This window comes from Mastigoproctus giganteus, chromosome 9 (genome assembly GCF_048544385.1).
Source record: "Mastigoproctus giganteus isolate SK-2022 chromosome 9, ASM4854438v1, whole genome shotgun sequence".
Lineage (NCBI taxonomy): Eukaryota > Metazoa > Arthropoda > Arachnida > Uropygi > Thelyphonidae > Mastigoproctus > Mastigoproctus giganteus.
Window position 1 is genome coordinate 91,588,745 of NC_143583.1, and position 21,982 is coordinate 91,610,726.

Genomic DNA, 21,982 nt, shown 5'->3' on the forward strand with positions numbered 1-21,982 from the left:
TCATAAATATTAAGGAGGTCAGAAGCACTTAATTGTTCTGAATGTGATTCCAGCAATTCGTGAACATCACTGTTGTTGATTTCATCAAAGCCTAGATCTGTTCCAATCTTTGCAATTTCATCAATAACAGTGTTGACATGAGTAAACTACAGAAATCATTTATGCAATGTGGCAAAATATGTTTCCAAACTGCTCTCATATTGTTGGATGTTACTTCAGACGATGACTCATGAATATTGTCTATTGCTTTCCTGATGTTATAATTTCTCCAAAATTCAACTAAAGAAACTGCATCTCCAGTTGTTGCTTCAATTGCTTGTGCAAATGTTCTGCGCAAATAATAGGCCTTAAAAATAGCAACTATGCCTTGATCCATAGGCTGTAAAAGACTTATCATATTTGGAGGTAAAAAAAATAACATTCATGTTTTCACACAAATCAGAAAGTGCTGGTGGGTGGCTCGGGGCATTGTCTAAAATTAATAAAATTTTGAATGCAAGATTATTTTCTTCACAGCAGACCTTAACTTTCAGACAAAAATAGCTAGTGAACCATTCCTCAAATAAAGCTTTTGTGACCCAAGCTTTTCTATTAGAGCGCCAAACAACAGGTAGGCTTGCTTTATTAAAAGCTTTACCGAAAGATCTGGAAGTCTCATTTCTATGGATAACCATCAGTTTAATTTCAAATCGTCTTCTGCATTGCCTCCCAATAAAAGTGTTATTCTATCTTTGGAAATTTTATAGCCTGGTTGAGCTTTTTCTTTTTTTGCGAGAAAGGTTTTTTTTTTGGCATTCGTTTCCGAAAAAGGCCTGTTTCATCAACATTAAATATTTGTTGATCTGTACAGCCGCCGTCATCAACAATTTTCTTTGAAATTTCGGGATATTTCATGGCTGCATCTTTATCTACACTTGCTACTTCTCCAGTCAATGCAACATTATACAGTCTTGTTATTTTCTTAAAACGTTCAAACCAGCTTTTACTGGCTGTGAAATTTTATTCCGTTTCCACTTCAATCACTTTTTCTTTTGAAGAACTTGCTTGAACATTTTCTTCAGTTACCGCTCTACCCAAGTTTTCTATTGTTGACTTTTCCTTTAACATTGCAAAAATACTCAAGGCTTTTGTTTTTATGGTCATTGTGCAGATTGGAATTCTTTTTTGATTGTAGTCTTCTATCCAAATGGCTAAAAGACATTCCCCATCTCAATCATTGTAACACTTCTATTTCTTGTGGTTTGTGTGCGTGCTGACGATGAAGCAAGCTTACCTTTTTCCGTATATGCACTGGCTTTACTTAAAATCGTCTGAAACATTGATTCAGGCATTCCAAGATGTCAAGAAATTTGTATTTTAAATCATATTTTAAATCACCTTCTTCAAATCATTTTATGAATTCAATATTTTCATCTAAAATTATCACTTTTCTTTTCTTTTCACCAGAGGCACTATCAGATACACTTTTCCTTTTATCCATAGTTAATAATTACATAATATATAAAAAAATTTAATAGAAATTAATGTAATTAATTAGTATGCACAGTAATTAATGTAAACAACACGTAATGGCAGGAGATAACAGTCTGCACGTCAACACGCAATGCAAGAACAACTGAAAGCAAATGATCTGCATGTACATAATAAATGCGGTGTGGCTGGTGTTGTCCTTCAGAGTGCATAATATTAGAAAATATTTCAATTGTTGTAACAATACACATCTGAAAAAATCCGTTTCTTTTTATTTTCTTATGGTAGAAAAACAAACTAGCATCCCACACTGTATCTTTCATTCGTTTATTTTTCCTTCTCAATAACGCTTCTCGATGGAAAAGGTATGACGTGACGTGAAATAAACAGTAACACCCTTTTGTGAACAGAACGGCATGCTCACTAAGAAAACAAGCAATGTATTTCTATAATGTTATGCATACTTTAGCAGAGTATTTACATTCGTAGCTTAGTACTGACTTTAGTAACATCGCCAGCTTCAGTTTCTTTAGGCCTAGGCCAAGCCTAAATACCATGCTAATTGAAATTTTGATTTGTGCTAACAAAAATTGGCAGCTAATTATAAACTGCGCTAATTCGAGTCTCGCGCTAATCGAGGGATTCCTGTATTTGAAAATGAAACAAACTTGATTAAAAACCAGAACCATAAGAAAAAAACTGGAAAAACAAACCTATCAGAAAACCTGAAGACACCCAATTATCAGAAAACTTCCAATTAAACTGGAAGAGAAGGCAGGTAGGCATGAATGTAATTGGCAATTTTAGTTACAGTGGCAGTTGAAACCCTCCTGGACACTGCATCAACTTTAAGGTATCCTTGGCATGGAAACCAGATACCATCTCTTTACTGTTGCTCATTATGGGGCATCACCTAACATACTCACAATATATCCTGAGATGTGTTTGGACATCAATTCTTATGAAGGTATTCAATAACTAAACAATTCCAGATATTTTTACATAATGCATACAGTGTGGAGGGGATTGTAGCCAAAATTTTTTTTTAAATAAGGCCAAAAAAACTTTTGAGTCATCCCTTATACATGCTATATACTATCGTTTGTTTTTTCTGGATAATACATAATTAACAGCAGTTAACAACACAATCTAAAACTAACATTAAAAATATTATGCACTTTTTTTTTTTTTTATTAATACCATACATACAGTGGAATCTATTAAGATGCTATCGTGTATTATGAATTTTGAACTTCTGGACAAATAAAATATTAAGTCACTGCATTCCTAACCCTTTCCAGGAATTTTTCAAATAATGTGTCCATTTATGAACAAACTGTCTAGTATGTGCTGCCATCTCTTATCTCCAAGTAATTGTAGACAATTTATAATAGATGACAGCACAAAAATAGCTTTGAAAATGTGAGGAGTCATGTCTGTTAGCCATTGCTGTCCAAACTGAGTTTATGAAAGCTGAAATTCTCTGCAACTTGGCACCACTAGTTGATAAAATTGAACAAAGTGATACATAAATAGATATAGAGAATATTACACAGAATTAAAAAAAAGCAAATGTATTTTCTAAAGTTTTCCAAACTTCATGAAGAAACTTGCTCCAAAGAGCCAGCAAAAAATTGTTAACAAAAAATTCAGAACCCAGGGCCCATTCATCTAATTCACTCCAGAAAGAGTTGAGATGTTTCCTGCTTTAGGAAGCAAGCTCAAATTGTTTTCTCCCTTCAAAAAACATATTAAAGGTATTTTTTCAAAGTACAGGGTCATCAAAAAAGGTGTTTGTGATTTCCCTTTTAATTATATTCAGAAATATTTGATCGATTGCTGTGATTATAGCAGCAAACAGTGTGGTAACTCACTAAGTTTTATTTGACACCTTAACAATGACTTTGGCTGTGCTGTGAGTGTGTGCAGAATGGCTCTTATGTGCACCGCCTCAGTCAGTGTCAGTAAGATGGCCATGCAATAGAAAGCGCAGTGTGTGTTGTGGTACACTGCATTTAAATCTGTCAATACCGATGTGTCGATATTGACGTACGTCAGTATTGAAATTCAGCATACCACAACACACTGCGATTTCTGTTGCACAGCCATCTTACTGACACTGCTGAGGCAGTGTGCGTAGGAGTCATTCTGCGCACACTCAAGGTGCAGCCAAGGTCATTATTGAGGTGTCGAATAAAACTTAGTGAGTTACCACACTGTTTACTGCTACAATCACAGCAATCGACCAAATATTTCCAAAGATAACAGCAATCGACCAAATATTTCCAAAGATAATTAAAAGGGAAATCGCAGACACATTTTTCAATGAACCTGTATTATGTGACAAATTATGTTTGCCACAAGTCTGATGAGCATCAAAATTCTCTTGAGCAAAACTGATACAGGGAAAAGGTATAAGTACAAAAAAACACCTATATCCATTCTGGAACAGAGTGAAAGTTTAAAACCTTACCTTAATATAGGCACTGGGATAGATTTTGTGTACAGCATCTCCAGGAGCCCTGCCTGCCTCTCTGTCCAGGTAATAGCTCTGTACAAAGACACTATGGTCACTCAGACATCTTAACCAAACATCACCTTCTCCTCTTAAATCTAGTTGAACACCTTTGCCAATATGTAACCTGAAATTTACACAATAAACCTGAGCAGCAATTTATAATATGAATATGATATAAGAGAGTCACAGTTTACTGTCACTCTGCATCTTTCACCGAATTCGCTCAATTCTTAATACAATGCCCTAATTTATCCCTCTCAAACTTATAGCAATGATTATATTAATTGACTGCTAGTAATTATTAAACTGCAGCAAGAAAAATTAATCAAAAGTTCATCTGTATTTAAATGAGATAATTAAAATAAATAATAATGTTGATTATAATCATTTAATGCTTAAGAAAAATTCAAACCTATATTGGAAAACATAATTATTTACAAGTAACTAGAGGGGCTTGCAATTCAATCAAAAAAAAAAAAAAAAAAACGCACAGAAGTGGCAAAGTTTTTGCCTTGAATTGAGTGATGACTTTTCAGTCGTATTCTCTAGACAGTGGACACAGAACAATCGGAAAAAAAATCTTAAGGACTTGTACCTGTCTGAGATGTTCATTAACTTGAAAATAATTACAGCATAGTTTGTGAGGTCCACCATGCTGCAAAGGTTCCATATGCCTATGTGGATCGATGTTACCTTTGAATAAAACAAAGATGAATTACAATATAATCGATAACTTGGATGTGGCACCAATCTAAAAAAGCTTTCGAGAAATGCATGTGCTATCCCCTCAGGGCCATGCAAATGAGCAGAGATTGCATGACCAACATGAAGGCGACGGCCACCAGGTGGCAAAATTTACTTTAGAAATAATAAAGTTTTTGTAATAAGTGGAATGATCCTTCTTCTTCTGCATGTGTCTGAATAGAAAAATTTCCCAAAAGTTATATTTATAGTTTTCCTACATTTTAGGCCATTATTAATTTAAAGCTGTCTTGTATTTATCATGATTTTAAACGACAGAGAACCTTTCTATAAAGAAATGAATTAACAAACAAGTAACAGAGAAAAATATATCAGGAACACAACATGGTTTAGCTAAAGAGAAATCATGTATGCTTCACTGACTTGAAATCCTATCCATAGTTTTGATAACAGCACACTATATTCATTGCAAAAGGCCTCAAGGCCTGTTTTCCAATGTCTGTTTAATGTATGGCCAGTATGTGTCTGGTGTTACTGTCAGTTTGCAGAAATTGTTTATATCTGAAGCCCATAATAGACAGCATTTGCACATCAGTGTAAAGCTCATCATATTATACCCAGAGAATTTAGATTCAAGAAAACCTCTCTCCTGTGGCTGTATGAGACGTGCATGTTTTGGCTTTGGTTTGAAAACTTGGGGAATTTGGATCAGGAATTTGCATCAGAAATTGAAAAGTATCAGCATGAATAAATCCAGGCTCATGCAGGAATTAAGAGGTTTGATTTCTCTTCCTATATTTTCTACTGTGGTTCGTGTTCCCAAGCCAGACGTGTGCCTGAAGCATATCAGACACGTCAGCAGAATACATTTAATGCTTTATTACGAGAACCATATATACTGTTAGGAACATATACATGAGAGATAACTCTCAGTTTGTTTTGAATTTGAGTAGCAAACAATTATCTAAGGAGCAAAGTGATCTCTTAGCCCTCAGCATGAAGTTTGCGGTCCTTCCTCGTAAACCGCCCCATCACACATTTGACTATGGGTGTTGAAGCATCTCTCGATAAGCTACCTGAAGGGACTGCTAATGTAATTCACTTTAAAACAGCTTCTATTTTGCAACATGCCCGGCCTGTCAGTAACCACCTCAGGTGATATCAAAGGGAAGCTCTTTCTTCTTTGTGAAAAGATAACACTATTATAGTCTTGGACGTCAGAGTATTTTCGTAAAGCCCTAGCTCTATTGCAGGATTGGAAGGATTATATAGTATAGTGTGTTCGTGTCTAACAGCACCAGGGGTTTCCCCCATCTCCGCGTTGCTTTCATTGTAGGTGTACCAGTTCACTGGGAAGGCCAGAGATTTAAAAGTGTATGGATTTTGTAAGTGTAGTGTTGTGTTTCGTCGTTCTTCTGGCCATTTAGCCGCTAGACCCCTGCTGGGGCCCAACGTTGTCCACACTATGCCTCGGGGAGGCAGACCAGGTACCCAGTAATTTTACGTTTTCACTCTGGCAGGTCCTGCCACCTAATTTCCTGAGATTTCAGTGGAAAGGACCTAAAAAAAAAATAATAAATAAATAAATAAAATAAAATAAAATAAAAAAAATAAAAATAAACAAATAAAATAAAATAAAATAAAAAAATAAATAAATAAAATAATTTAATAGTATTGGGAAGTAGTCGCTGAAAGGTAGATTGAAAGGGGTTTTCGTATGCATTTGGAATTTTGACAATTTTTTTTTTTTTTTTTAATTTTGACATCCGCTAGTGTTTAGGCAGAGTAGAGGGGAGACTGAAGACAGGTGGGGGAAAGCCAGAAATATGGAGCCAATAGGGAAGGTGACCCCAGGTCAGAGATTTAAATTTAAACTATGTGGGGTTACGCTGTGAAAGTGAACAGAGTAGGGAAGAGACTGAAGGCTAGGGGGAGGAAATAGGAAGTAAGGGGTCGATAGAGGAGGTGACCCCTGTGGTCAGTGGGGCAGTCCCATGTCCCACTAGGAGGAAAAGGAGGGCGAGGAGGGGAAGAGACAGTGAAACCATCTCCTCCCCTCCTCAGGGAAGTGGAAAGAAAGTACCGTGCAAGAGAGCACAGGTATAGCCTGTTGCGCTGGCAGCAGAGCTGCAATGAGGTCAAGTCCATGGTAGGTCTTCTATTTGAATTCTACTTCTTCTAAAAAGATGTCTACTTCTAGGATTGTAGGTCATTCCTGGGACAAGTCCTGTCTTTGCAGTTCAGGTTGTTGAGGTTGTGTTTGCAGTCTATCATCAAGTTTTTCGGTTTTAATCTTCTTTCATTTAAAGAGGAGAAATGCTGGTTGGTGATTGGTTTTGTCTTTGCGTTGTCATGGTTGAGTGGCATTTCTTCTTTTTCTCAGTGAATGGCAATTTGTACCCTTCTTCTCGCGAAGAGGTCCTGGGCGAATCGTGACAATGCTTTATAATCCTCTTCGGTTTCAAGGAGGAGAAATTCTTGTCCTCTTGGAAGATATCTCACTTTTGCAATTAGAATACATCTTAGGTCTTCATATATGGGACAGTCAAACAAGATGGTTCCAGTCTTCTATTTCTCCACAAGTGCAATGTGGGTTGTCTGCGAGTCTGAAGCCAGCGAGCTTTGCATTGAAGGGGCCATGCCTTGTTATTAAGTACATTGTATGAAGTCCTGGGAAGAACCATGATGGTGATTTCGGGTATACTCTGTTTGTGTGTGGAAAAAACTTGCGGATGATCTCTCCTTTGGTGGTACCAGCCCATCTGTTTTGCCATTCCTGTAGCAGGTGGTTCTGTAAGCATACTTTTTCTGCCTTCCTATTATTAGTGGGATCAGTTGTAAAATTCAGGAAGGTAACTGGGACTCCTTTGGAAAGGTAATAGAGCATTCCAGTTCTAATGATTTCTAGGTCTAATGGGAGCGTTCCTGCTATTACTTGTAAGGCTGGTGTACTCACTGTACTGCAGGCGCTAGTTATGGCACGGAGGATGGATCGCTGGGTAGAATCCAGCGTTCTTCTATTCACTACTAGTGTGGTCTTATCGTACCATATGGCCGAAGCATATGAGATTGCTGGTATGAAAACTGTCTTATAATAGAGTGCCAGGGTTCTCTTGTTGAGGCCCCAGTCTCTACGTGAGACCCTGGCCACCAGGGCCGAGTAGTCCCTGATCTTCGTTCTGATGTATTTAAGGTGTGGCTGAAAGGATAGTTTGCTGTCTAGGAGAATACCTAAATATTTGAGCTGTGGTGCCAATTTTATCGTGCTCTCATCAATTTTAATTTGGGGTGGTCTACGCAGGTTGAGAGAGCCTTTAAGGAGAATGGATGAGGTTTTCACAGGTGATATTGTGAGAAAGTTCTTTGCTGCCCAAGTTTGAAGCAGTCGAAGGGCATGGTTGGCCAGGGTCTCAAGCTGAGCTCTTGAGTTTGCTTCCACTGTAAGGATCAGGTCATCTGCAAAAGCGTGGGATTTGACTTCTCCTAGGTCCATTCTCAAGAACTCATCAAAGACAATGTTCCAGAGCAATGGGCCCAGCACAAACCCCTGCGGACAGCCTCTGTAGATCTCTTTTACTATATTCTTGTACGGATTATGAAACTGTGCAGACTCTCCTGTTAAAGTGTTGTGGAAGTTGGAATCTAAAGCTAATAAACTTGTGCATTCCTGGTTTTTTAGCCAACAAGATTACCAAGAACATTCGCTGGAAGCTTCATGCGACAGGTTATCAACTCCTGCAGTTTTATGGTCTTCCAAAGATCCATAAACCTGATATTTCTTTGCAGCCCATTGTCTCTTGTTGCAATATACCTACATATGAACTTCCTAATTATGTTGCCAAGTTCTCTCAAGTTCTTCCAATTAGGAAGAACTCGAGAGATTTTCTTGAACTTACCCGTTCCTATCACCCTCTGATGTTGTTATGTTGACGATATCTTTGCCATTGTCCCTCGGGGATCAGAAACTCGACTGCTGCAATATATCAATTTCCTTCACCGTATACCGTATTCAGTTTACGATTGAAAGGGAGGTCAATGATACTCTTCCTTTTTTGGATGTTTTAGTCCAACACATGGGTTTTCGTTTTGTAACTTTTGATTTTAGGAAGCCAATGTGCACAGGCCAATTTACCAACTATGGGTCTGCACATGACCCTGGTCATTTGCACAGCACTGCTCGCAATTTATTTTCCCACATTTGGACGCACTCTAGTTCGACTGGTGACAGTTAATTGGAGATTTCCAAAATTAGAGCGGAACTTTCAAATTGCAGTTATCAATCTCAGGTTCTCCAGATGTGAGCTCCAGGGTCACCAATTTGTTTTGCAATCTAACCCTCCTCATGTCAATGAATTTATTTCTACCGCCTGCATCCCCTATTATGCAGGCATGTCAGAATGCCTTGCTAGGATTTTGCATCTTCACCATATACGACGTGTGCAACTTCCTGGGAGGAAATTACATTCTATTATTTCTAAAGTGAAAACAATCGTTCCTCCTCTTCTACAGAATAGTTACGTATACCATATTACACGTCCAGATTATGGGGGATGTTATGTAGGTGAGTCTGCCAGGAGATTGAAAGATCGGGTTTCTGAATACGAAGTAGCTCTTTGAACCGCTAAATTTGAACTCTCCATGGTTGCCGAGCATTACTGGGTTAAGCAGCATAATCTTGATCCCGGTGGGATATTGAAATTGTAGAATATTCACGTGATTACCACCAGTGCTCATGGCTTGACACACTGCACATAGCTAGCAGATTTGGCACCTCCATAGCCAGGAGCAGCGGTGTTTTCATAGGTCTAATCATAGCACACGCTTCTTGATTAGACCGGGGTTCGAGCCCGCGACCACCAAACACGGAGGATGCAGAAAGGTCAGGGAATGACCACCGCATATCCCCGGAGCAATATAGCCTTAGTTGCTAATGCTCCTAAAAACCAAATGACAACAACATAGCTAGCAGTAATAGTTTATTAAGGAATCTACTGTTTTGCAGTGCGATGAGTGCTGGTAAACATAATTCTGGTTTACCGACACCAGACTCGTGATGCATGATCATGCTAAGTTCACTTTTGCTGTTTTAACCAACATATATATACTGCAATACACCATTCACTAAGTAAGCTGATGAAGCACTTTGTCTCAAAAGCTACTGTACATTTTATTAGTTTTGTCCTTATTTTATTGTATTTTAATGCTTTTATTTTATATCTGTTTTAGTATTTTATGTAGATATTATTTATTTATTTTAAATTTATGTTAATTCAGTTTGTCAGTCATCACTAGAAAGTTTTGTGATGCTATATTCAACTCAAAGTTGTGCAGGGCAAGGTTTCTCAACCTTGCCCTGCACAACTTTGAGTTGAATATAGCATCACATGAAGGTTGAGAAACCTTGCCTTGCACAAACATCAACCCCTTGAATATCCACCACCAACTCCCTAAATGCTAATCTCCATGTCATTCTCCAACAGAGTGAAGAATACTTAGTTAACTTCAATCCCTCTAACACTCATTCTGTCTTATTTCTTGCAAAAAAAAAAAAAAAAAAAAAAGTCTGTTTCTATACTTCCCATCAGTGACACTCAGATTTCTAGACAAGGGATCACATATCTCTATTAGGGATTACCACGATCCCCCCCCCCTCTCTCTCTCTCTGCATAAGCAGATCACAAATATTGCTTCCACCACATCAAAAGTTAAATGAATAAACGAGGAAGATGAAAAGTTGGTTCTGTGAGTTTGAAGTTGGACAATAAATGGATGGTGCTGGTGGAGGCTTGTGTTCAGACTGTTTCGAAAGAGAGTGGGAATTATAGAAGCCAATTCAGAAGAACAGTGCCCATGGAAGTATCTGTATAAAAGGTATGCAGCAGAAACAGTATGTCTATGAGGCAGAGTGGAGAGACTCTGTTAGAGATGAGTCATTAATTAATCTAACTGCCTTCTTCTGAATGGAATCTAGAAGCCTGAGAGGGGTTTTGGGAGCACCACCCCAGATATGGGAACAATATTCCATGGTAGGGCAGATTTGCAATTTGTACAGAGTAAACAGCTGTCTGGAAGAAAAGTAACACCGAGAGCTAAAGAGAAAACCAAGTTTTTTAGATGCAGAGGATTTGTAATGTGCTTGTGCCAAGGAAGATTAGAAGTCGGGGTAATCCCCAAAAGAGAAATATCATCTTGCCTAGAAATCAGAGTGTTACGAAAGATAAGCACAGGAGCAGAGGGACAGAGGTGGTAGCATAAGAATCCTTTTTGTGAGGTATAAGACAGGACTCAGTTTTAGAAGGATTGAAATCAACTAAGTTGTCTTTGCCCTCAACAGAGAATTACCCGAAGATTGGCATTTAAAGAATTGGTAGTGGATATTCGAGAAGTTGAAGCTCATTCAGCATGGTGAGGTTTCTCAAACTGGAAAGTGGAATGCAATGTGCTATCATCAGCAAAACTATGGATAGGATTTCTGGTCAATGGAAGAAGGTCATTAATGTACAAGAGGAAAAGAGTGGGGGAAAGAACTGAACCTTGGGGGACACCGGAATTAGTGGAGAAATTAGAAGACAGAGAGCCATCTACCATCACCCTTGGTGAGCAGTCAGAGAGAAAACTGGAATAACCAATTACAAAAAACAGTTGGCAAACCATAAGATGGAAGCTTGTTTAGAAGCCCCTTATGCCAAACACAATCAAAAGTCTTTGAGATGTCAAGAGTAACTGCTTGTGTTTCATCAAACTTTTCCATTGAATTTGTCCATAGATGGGTAACATAAGCCAGAATATCACCAGCGGATCGATACTGACGGAATCCATACTGGCAATCTTTGATCAGACGGAAGGTTTCTAGATAGTTTACGAGTTTGTGGTTAATTGATTTCTCCATTACTTCACAGAAAGAGTAAAAGTAATTGCAATGGGATGATAATTGGATGAGAGGGATTTGTCACCCTTTTTAGGAACTGGCTGGATACGAGCAAATTTCCAAGCAGAAGGAAAAACACCGTTGGAATAAGAAATTTGAAAAAGCAGCAAAGAACAGGGGTAAGTTCAGGAGCACAGGTTTTGAGAACAAGTGGAGAAATACCATCAGGACCTGGAGCTTTCTTGGCATCAAGATTCTTCAAAATCCTTCTGACTTCCTTTTGACGGAAGACCACAGGAGGCATTGAATGGTACGTGTTGGGAATGGTGGGAGATGTGTTACCAAGATCATTAATACATGAGTTGGAAGAAAAATGAGATGCTAGTAGGTCAGCTTTATCCAATGCTGAAGTGACAATAGAACCATATAGTTTTGACAGAGGTGGGAGTAGAGATGAGCAAAAGTTGCAGCCAATAGCTTTGGCAAGAGACCAGAATGCTCGGATAACATTAGGGCAAGAAGCAAGTTTTCTACTCTTAGCCTGTTCAAAATCTAGTTTGGACTGATTAATAACTGCTTTACAATTGTTGTGAGCTTTGGTGTAGACAGGAAATGAAACTGAAGAAATGGAAATAAGCCAATTATGATATGCAACGTTCTTCTCTTGAACAGCCTTAGCACATTTATTGGAAAACCAAGGTTTAGACGATATTTTAAAGTGGAGTGTGGAATAAAGGATTCCATTCCGACAAGAATAATTTCACTGACATGATCTGAGGAAATCAGAAGTTTTGAAACAGTGATCCAACCAAGGAAAAGAAGAAAAGAAATCTTGCAGGTCATCCCATTTTGCATTCTTGTAAGGCCCAACAACAAGAGGTTGGGAATAGCCATGAGATAAAGGCTCCATTGGAGAAGAGACCCCACAAGTTGTGATCTGAGGTGCCTAAAGGACCACTCACTTCGACCGTGTACTTAGAAGGGTTGTTTCTGAGAAAAAGACCGGCATGTATGAAGTAATGAAATATTTGGATATGGCAAACACGTGGTAAGAATATACCCAGATTCTTACCATAACATAGCCTCGATATGGACATACTGCCAGGTTCTGCAGCCAGAAAACACCTGTCTGTGGCCACTGTGCAGTCACTGGCTATGACTTCAAAAATTGCAAAAACAAGAATCAGCAGCCAAAGTATGCAACCTGTAAGGCAGCACAGCTGACTGACCATTTGCACAGTATCAGGGATGTGAAATGTCCCCGTTTTCAAAAAATGATAAAATTAATACAATCTAGGCCCAACTATGGGCCAGATTGATAATATAAATGTGACTAGGGCTCTATACTTTGTCCAATTGAACGCTCAAAGAGCAAGAACTGTTGTAGATCAGATCAATCTCAAATTAGAAGAAAATGACATGGATATCTTGGTACTCTCCAAGAACCCTACACACATAAGGGTATAGTTCAAGAATACCCAAGAGGCTATAAAAAAAAATCAAAGAACATGCCACAGAAGAACATCCCTTCTACTGCAATAGTTGTAAGAAACACTGACCTTACTGTCCGAAAGCTGGGTCACCTCAGTTCCCCAGTTGCACTGTGTGTGTGTGTGTGTGTGTGTGTGTGTGTGTGTGTGTGTGTGTGTGTGTGTGTGTGTGTGTGTGTGTGTGTGTGTGCACACATCACCAGTGCTGCAGGACATTTTTACATTGTATTGCACCTGGTGAAGGTATAAATCCTAGCAATGAATACCTACAAACAGTTAAGCTCTATTTCCAAATGCTAATATAATAGTCTGTGCCAATGTCAACTGCTGTCAACCTTACGGCATAGTGTAGAAGACAGAGCAGGCACCCAGGTTGGTGGTTGGTTGAACAGACTTCCATCCTTTATTGTGGAAGTTGATAGCCTAAATAAATTTAAGGCTATCAACTTCCACAATATTATTTAATGAAAGTCCTTCGTAATGACTATTGGCCTCATCGTATTATTTTATTCAAGCTTTCAAATTACTTCTTCCCTCTTCAATGACAACCAAGGATCGGATGTGTACACTTCTACCTCCTTGCGCTTATTTTAGATTCCGTTTTTCTTCATTTCCCCCCCTTAGTTTCTTAGCTAACAATTCAACCAAATACTAACCACCTCTTCTCAATATACCACTGCAGATTTATTCAAGGTGAGTACAGTTTTTTTAAGCAATTGCTATTCTATTATTAGTCCACCAATACGGTATTATAAGATTTCTAATCTTTTATATTGTCATATTAGATACTATTATCCACACTGAGGTTGGGGAGCATTCCCCTACTCAGAGTGACATAATCAATGAGAATATACACACTTCGTAAATGTCAACGTAGAGCCTTTATTTACAATAGAATTACAAGCAGCTTTAATTAAAACCAAAAACAATAAATGCCTTGGTTTGGCCTCCTAGAAGTGGAAATAATTAAAACATTTGCTGAAATTGCACCTCATTAACTAATAAATCTGTATAATCACTGCCTGACAGAGGGAAAATTCCTCAAAATTTGGAAAGTAGCTGTACTCAGGCTCATATTAAAGAACCTTGAGAAAACTCCCACAGACCACAAATCATATAGACCTATAGCTCTACTCCCAGTAATGGGGACAGTATATGAAAGATTAATTTACACATAAAAACACAGAGGAAAAATATGTTTCTGGGGCATTTGACTCGCTCTGGTGGCATAGTGTCCTTAGGAGGTTCCACCAGACAAATGTCCCACAAAAGCTCTACCAGGTAATAAACATTTACCTCAAAGACAGAAGTGTCCTGGTTCTTACAAGGTTCCAGGAGTTGACACGTCCTGTGAACAAAGGTTGCCCAAAGGGCTCAATCCTCAGCTTTTTCTTCTGGACAATTGTTCTAGATGAATTTCTGGCCTTGGATCTGTACCCAGTGGGGGGGGGGGGCTAGCATTTGTGGACAATTTGATTCTCCTTATAAAAGGAAACACAAGAGTGGTTGTAGAGCAAAGATCAAATGCCACCCTCATGCAACTGCGGGGGTAGGCACAAATGCACATGCTCAGGATATCACCGGAAAAAACAATCTATATTTTTGAAAGGAAACCAAAGGAGACACTCTTCAAATTAAAATTAATGGAAAAACCGTAAAAATGGTATCAAAACTAAAATACCTAGGGGTTGTTTTTGACTCAAAATTAACTTTTTATCCCCATTTAGCATACTTGGCAAAAAAAGTGAGAAGTAATGCAGGGATGATTGCCAGGTTCAGTCAGGATAACTGGAGGGGGCTCAAAAGAAGGACTGGTAATCACATACCGAGAAGTGTTCTTGCCTGTCATCACCCGTGGAACTGGTGCGTGGTTCACCCATACGGCCATAATCAAAAACAGGAATAAACTTGAAATAATAAAAAGGACAATACTTCTCACTATAACCAGAGCATGTTGCACTGTGAACACGCTGGCACTGCAGGTGTGCTGGTTGGAGCTCTCCCATTTTACTTGGAAGTAGCCAAAAGAGGCTTATAGTACAGACTTTAAAAGGGCATACCCCCTCCCCACCACAGAATTTCTTGGATAGCTCTTGATACAACCAACAATATCAAGGCTGAAAGAAAAAGAATAGCCATAAAACTCCATGAGCAATGGTAAACAAACTGGGAGCAGGAAACCAGAGGTCTGGTTACCAAAAGGTTTCTGCCACAGGTAGCAATGGTTAGCCCAAAGCCACCAAAAGTGGTATGCCTCTGGACTCTTCACTACCTTTATATTAAGAGGTCATGGCTTCCTAAAGACAAAATTAACCTCCTTAGGGCTGAGTTATGATCCAAACTGCACCTGTGGTGAGAGTGAAGACTGGACACATTCTTTATGAATGTATAATTTATGACATCCCTACCACCCGATTAATAGCAGAAATTGGTCCCCTCCCCAGGGGACAAGAACACTTATTCATAACAGAAGAGAACAATTATAAAGCTCTCACAAACTTGTGTCCAAGAATTCAAAGCTACACTCTGACAACACTATCTCAAAAACCAATGCCATCACCCTGCCAGCAGAAGGAATCAACTTGGCTTTCTTTGGAGGGGAGATGAGCTATGTTTCCATCGCTGGGACTGCTCTTTTGTCTCTGGCTTAAAGTAATAGATCCACGTATTATCCATGGTCACAAACACTGCAAGGAAATTCACTACATCTGCTTGAAAACAATGCAAACATTCACTTGACTTGACAATTGTGTTTTTGATAAACTTATATATATATATATATAATCCCCCCCCCCACTTCACTCACTCATTCACCTTTTTTCTCACATACCGGGAGGGGTGGGAGAGATGCAATGGTGTGTAATGTAAATTTAATACTAATGCATAATAGGTAAATAAATAAGAATATAAATGATCGAAACTAGGGTTGAAATTGAACTGTAACATTTATGGTTTGTGTTCTTTTTCTCACACAGTTACACTCATTCATCCTTCTGGCATTCATTTCATTAGTTCAACTCTTGCTTTCTGCACTGCACTGCACTCTCTGGGCACCTCAACTTACTGTTATTCTTCAGTTGTGGTGCAGGCCAAGCTGCAAGTTTTTTGCAGGCCAGAGAAGAATGCAGTGATAGTGTTTGTGTGTATATATAACGTACAGCTGTCAAATACAGTGTGTTAGTTGTCTGATGGCACTGGGGGTTTCCCCCATCTCCGCAGCTGTCTAATACATAAGGTATGTTCGTGTCCGACGGCACCTGGGATTTCTCCCATCTCCGCTGCTGTCAAATACAGTGGAATGCTAGTAGTTCATTGGTAAAATCTGACTAATGAGACTCCAGATGCTCCACAGGAAAAGGAACTTGATATTGTCAAGAGTATAATGGATGAAGTGCAGATACAACTTACTAGATATGTTTAAATTGCAACTTTAAAAAGTTGCCTGACAGAATTCTTGGGAGAAGGGGCTGCATCAGACCTATGGCCCATAGTTTGAGCCCCACTTCTCTGGTTGACAGAAAGATTGTCAACGGGTAGGAGATAAATGAATGTTATAAATGGCTACTGCTCTAAATATGCCATGGTAATGACTATGGTTCTGCAAGGTTCAGTGTAAACAGTTATTATTTCTGATATTTACAATGCAGTGATTCCAATGATTTTCTGATCTTAACAATGCAGACAAATGCAAGGTTCTACATTTAGTCAACAGTAATCCCAGATTAACCTATAACTTAGAAATTGACAACTTAAGGTATAACTGAAAACAAAAAATTTGACTTAAGTTCTATTAGCAATGTAGACTATCTATCAACAAAATCACAAAGATAATAATTTTCCAGTGAATAGCATAACATCTAGGTCATGTAATGACCTAGATGTTATGGATAACTGGAGGGGGCTCAAAAGAAGTAATGTACACCTGCAATGCATTGCTTTGCAAACATGAGATTCAATTTTTCACAAATTGTATGTCTTGAATTCTTCAATGCAGAAAAGTAAGTATTATTAGACTTGTTTAAAATTTTCAGTAATGAGTTTGCTGCACGTGGATGGGTCCCTCCATTTGAATTTTTGCAGCAGCAGTAATTTTGTGAAAATTCTGTCAAAACCTGTACATAAATGCTTTAGACTTCCACTGTGTTTACTGCATTAATATAAGAACAATAAACAATATTTAATATTCATTTATGTCATTCTGTAAGGAGTACTTTTTTTTTTTTTTTTTTTTTGTAGTTGTTGGTGCATCGGCTTCTGTGGCCATAATGCACCTCCCAAGGTTTTTGCGGTACTTTGATCCAAGCCGAGGCAACCCAAAGGTCGAACCTGTGACCTTTGGGTTGCCAGGCAGGCACTTTACCCACCTGGCTAGCCCAGTCAGCTGTAAGGAGTACAATTAATATTATAAGTGTTTTTGGATTAAAATGCATTCGCATAACACAATACAAAACAATTTTATAGTGTAGTACTAATACTGTCATATAACCTGGTAATAGCATAGCATTATCATTGTTTATGCTGTTAGTTTGCTGTGATATTTTTAATTTAAACTTAAATCATATCTCAGATGTAGCAAACAAAGAGTTCAGAGTGTGGGAATGCTTTGGTTGGGAGAGAGAACTGCTGAAAGCAATTCTCCTATGAATAAGGGTTTAACAGTATACATTACTTGTGGCAGGTTTACAGAGCTCTTTGCAGTGGAATATGATACAGCCAATGGTGTCTGTGTTTTTTTGATGCAAAGTGAGAGGAGATTAAATGAAAATTCAGTGTTCCAGTGTGAAAATATGACACTTTAAAGTCGGATGTTAAGTCAGTCAGAATTTCCCCCATGCTCGTGCAGCACTCGCAACTGTGCTCACTGAATTGAATTGAATCATAATGACGTGATAAATATTGTAAGATTTCCAAAATTCTCTTAACATAAAATTTTTCTCACCATCTACTGCAGACAATGCCTGGGCAAATGTTGTGCATAAACAGCATGCTTTTAAATTTGAGAAAAAAAAAAAAAAAAAAAAAACCCTGATCCATAGGTTGGATGAGTGAAGTTGTGTTTGGCTGTAGAAATATGACTATCATGTTCGAAATGAAATTATCTAGATGCACAGGATGTCCAGGAGCATTATCTAATAGAAGCAAAATCTTGAAAGGAATGTCTTTGTCTTTACATTATTTTTCAACCTTGGGACTGAAGCAGCATTTAAACCAATCCTCAAAGAGAGATATTGTTATCCATGCTCTCTGGTTCGATCAGAAATGCACAGGTAGAGTAGCTTTATTGATGCCCTTAAATGCATGAGGATTTCCAGAATGGTACACAAGCAGTGGTATTAATCTGTAATCTTCCTCTGCATCAGTCCCAAGCAGGAGCGTGGCCCTATCTTTTGAAGCCTTGAAACCTGGCATTGTCTTTTCCTCTTTGCCAATGTATGTTCGATCCAGTATTTTTTTCCAATACAGAGCAGTCTCGTCAATGTTAAAAATTTGCTTTGTTGAATAGCTGCCTTTATCAATAATTTTTTCCAACACATCACAAAATTTCTCTGCAGCTGCAGAATCGGCACTGGCGACTTCACCGCATACGTTAATGTTTTGAAAACCAGCGTGATGCTTGCCATGAACTTGGCTTGGGGTTCGCTGTACTTATCCTTAATATCTTCATAAATACTTGCTTTTGCTTGAATGGCCATTGGACTCGGGGGCAATTAACTTCTGAATCTGATTTTCCATCCATATTATTAATAGCTGTTCCATCTTCAATATAGCACCTGAACACTGTTTTGTGATCACTGTTGATCTTAAGTGCATTGATCCTTTGACATGTTCTTTTATACGTGCACTGTCCTTTAAAATAGTATTCATTGTTGAAGCAGCGAGACGCTGATTCCCATGCAATAGATGACAAACTTTTTCCTGCTTCGTACTTCTTAATCATTTTCATCTTCATTTCTAAATCAATTTTGTTTCGTTTCCTGGCACTGCCAGCACTTGCACTTTAAGTTGGTCCCTTTCCCTTCATCATTGTAATACGTAAATAGGAATGAAGAGAAGTTTCTGAAAATTTGTTTTTTATATGATTGAAGATTTCAGCGAAGGGGAACACATTTCACCATAATACCATAACGTAAAAACACCCACAGAATTCCAATTACCGGGATTATCGCAAATGCAATAAGATCAAGTTTACTACCCATTTATAATAGATTGTGCTAACAGAAAAGTCCAAAAAAAAATACAAAGTGCAAATTGTTTTTATTGTTTTTTTGGTCGTGACCACAAGAAACTTGCTTTAGTAAAATATCACAAAGGCATTCAAAACTGATTCTTATAACGGAACATATGATAACGATAAAAGAGTAGTGCAATTTCCATTATAAAAATGACCCTTTAGAGAGATATATAGCTTAGTAATATAGCGAAATTTTCAACTTCTAAGGACTTGGAATGAATTACAAAAAAAAAAAAAAAAACAATGACCAATATGTTATTGTGTTCATATTACGATATTTTCACAATAGCTCCATTTATTCCTACAGATGCAAAATACATTTTCATATATATATATATATATATATATATTTTTTTTTTTCAGTTTGCACCACCGGCAAAAACTTACATAAAATCGAATTTGCATAAGTTGAGTATTATGTAAGTCGGGGAGTTCCTGTACAGCTGCCCCTGGTAGAACTGACCCTCATGCATCAGACAACACAGAAGAATCAGACAATGGCAAAAAGTAGAGACCCCAAAGGAAGCAACTACTGTCAATGATTCTATTAACAAGGAAATATACTGTACATAAAAGTAGAATAGGGCCAGAAGCAAAAGTTAATAATGTTATTGTTATCTTTTAAGGGCAGAAAGGGTGATGATGTATACAATGATATTAATGATAATAAGAATAAACAATCTGAGGGTTTACTTAACAGATATAGAGCAATGGCAAGAAAAAATCTGCAAGTTATGATTAAATTTCAAAGTCATTGGAATTTTGTTCAGATATGACAAGAGAGAGAGTACATAATAAGAGCCTTCTCAATAAATTCAGTTCTGTATAGACTGTGCCAAGGCTCAAGGGACAGAATTTTTCTCAGCATGGTCTGTAAACAGGAGTTTGTTTTTACATAGATGGGATACACTTAAACAGAACCAGCTTCTATTTAAGAATGCTTAAATAGATAGGAAAGCAGGAATATCTGCTGATGCTACTGGGGCAACGTTGGGTTGTTTGGAAAATTGCTAGTTTATGAAGGGCACAAAAGACTAATTTACTAATAACTACTAAAATCAGCTACAAGATAGATGTGCAAAAATTTTCTTTCAGCCAGTGAGTAGTTAATTGTTGGAACAAACTTCATATGGTGTGTTGTTGAAGTAGTTTGAATAAATTTAACTAGCCAAGCTATTAGAGGGGATGGATAGATAATGTTGGAAGGTTTTTTTTTTTTTTTTTTTTGGCTGATGCATTATAAGCTTGTTTCCTTGCATCATCTGCCACTAGTAACCCAGATACTAAAATTTTACCAGCCCACTCTACTTGTGTGTGTAGTTTAACTAAAAGATAAATAGAATGGGACAGTAAATCATAATATATCTTATAATGGGAAATTAACTTTCTTGACATTGACTGGAACTTGTGGGTTGGCTACTCACAAGTAGAACTATTTCTGAATTTATCAGATGACTGTTTTCTACACTAGCATGTTAGAGACAACAAGAGAAAGTAATATTCTTAATCTGATTATCAGCAGTGACTCTTCGTAGATTAAGAATCAAGTAAAGAAACCACTAGGTGACTGGGATCATTAAGTATTGATGCAGTTTTGTTTGTTTGTTATTTGGTTTTTAGGAGCATTAGCAACTAAGGCCATATTGCTCCGGGCTATGCGGTGGTCATTCCCTGACCTTTCCGCATCCTCCGTATTTGGTGGTGACGGGCTCGAACCCCGGTCTAATCAAGAAGCATGTGCTACGCACTTCTGCTCCTTCCCACCTGGCTACGGAGGCGCCTATTGATGCAGCATTTATTTAAAGATAAAACTAATGTCAAGTGTATAGGGAAGAGATTTTACTTTTGCAAAGGTGATTACAAGATTTTATCAGTGTGGCCTGCATTTGTAGGGAGAAGGAATCTATTTGGTAGAGACGGTATTCATTTGAACAAAGGTGGGGTGAGTAATTTTGCCAGTATTACTGAGGGTATCCTAAGGGTTTGGGGAAACTGCTAGTTGGAGGGGGGGGGGGAAGAAGGGCAATTTGGATCCAAGTTTATCTGATGATATGGGTCAAAGTAATGCTTGCACTTACCTCAAGAATCCTTGTTTGTTGCCACAACAGCCGACGTTGATAAGATGTTCTGAAGATAGCAATGTTTCAAATGAGAAGGAAGAAAAGGCTTGGGATACAAACCTAAATAACTTCAAGGGGTGTGTCAGGGTAGTAAACTAAAGATTACTTAGCCTCAAATGCGTATACAGTAATTTCAGGAGTGTTGTCAATAAAATGGCTAGGACAACTAATGTTGATATAACAGGGCAGACAGATACCGCTGCATGGTTTGCAAACAGATCTGTTAAGTAATTAATTACATAACGAAGACGAAAAGTGCTCAAGAACTGGAAGAAATTTCAATACTGCATACCTAGATTTCAGTGAAGTTTTTTATTTGATCCTACCTGAGAGGCTACTGTAGAAAATGGATCACGCAGGGATTACTAGGAAGATCCTTAAGTGAATCAGGGGATGAATTGAACGCAGTGATAATCAATAGGCATTCCGCAGAGCAAATTAGCACAAGATGGATCCCATCCCTCATGGTTTGTGTTGGAGCTCCTTTTGTTTCTGATTTTCCTCAATGATTAATAATAACATCCTTCTCCCTGCTAACAGAGATCACACACACATGCCAACCGGGCTAGCTGGGTGGGTAAA

The 21,982-nt window shown here is 38.1% G+C and overlaps 1 protein-coding gene across 2 annotated transcripts in view; it reads right to left on the minus strand.

Moving 5' to 3' along the window:
* The window catches only part of Med (Smad/Smad4 homolog Medea), a 235,207-nt gene that overhangs the window by 47,306 nt on the left and 165,919 nt on the right, over positions 1-21,982 (minus strand). For both annotated transcript variants that reach the window (XM_090381912.1, XM_090381911.1), the window contains exon 12: positions 3,944-4,112. In XM_090381912.1, the coding sequence (XP_090238038.1) occupies positions 3,944-4,112 (169 nt within the window). The remainder of the gene's footprint in view (positions 1-3,943; positions 4,113-21,982) is intronic.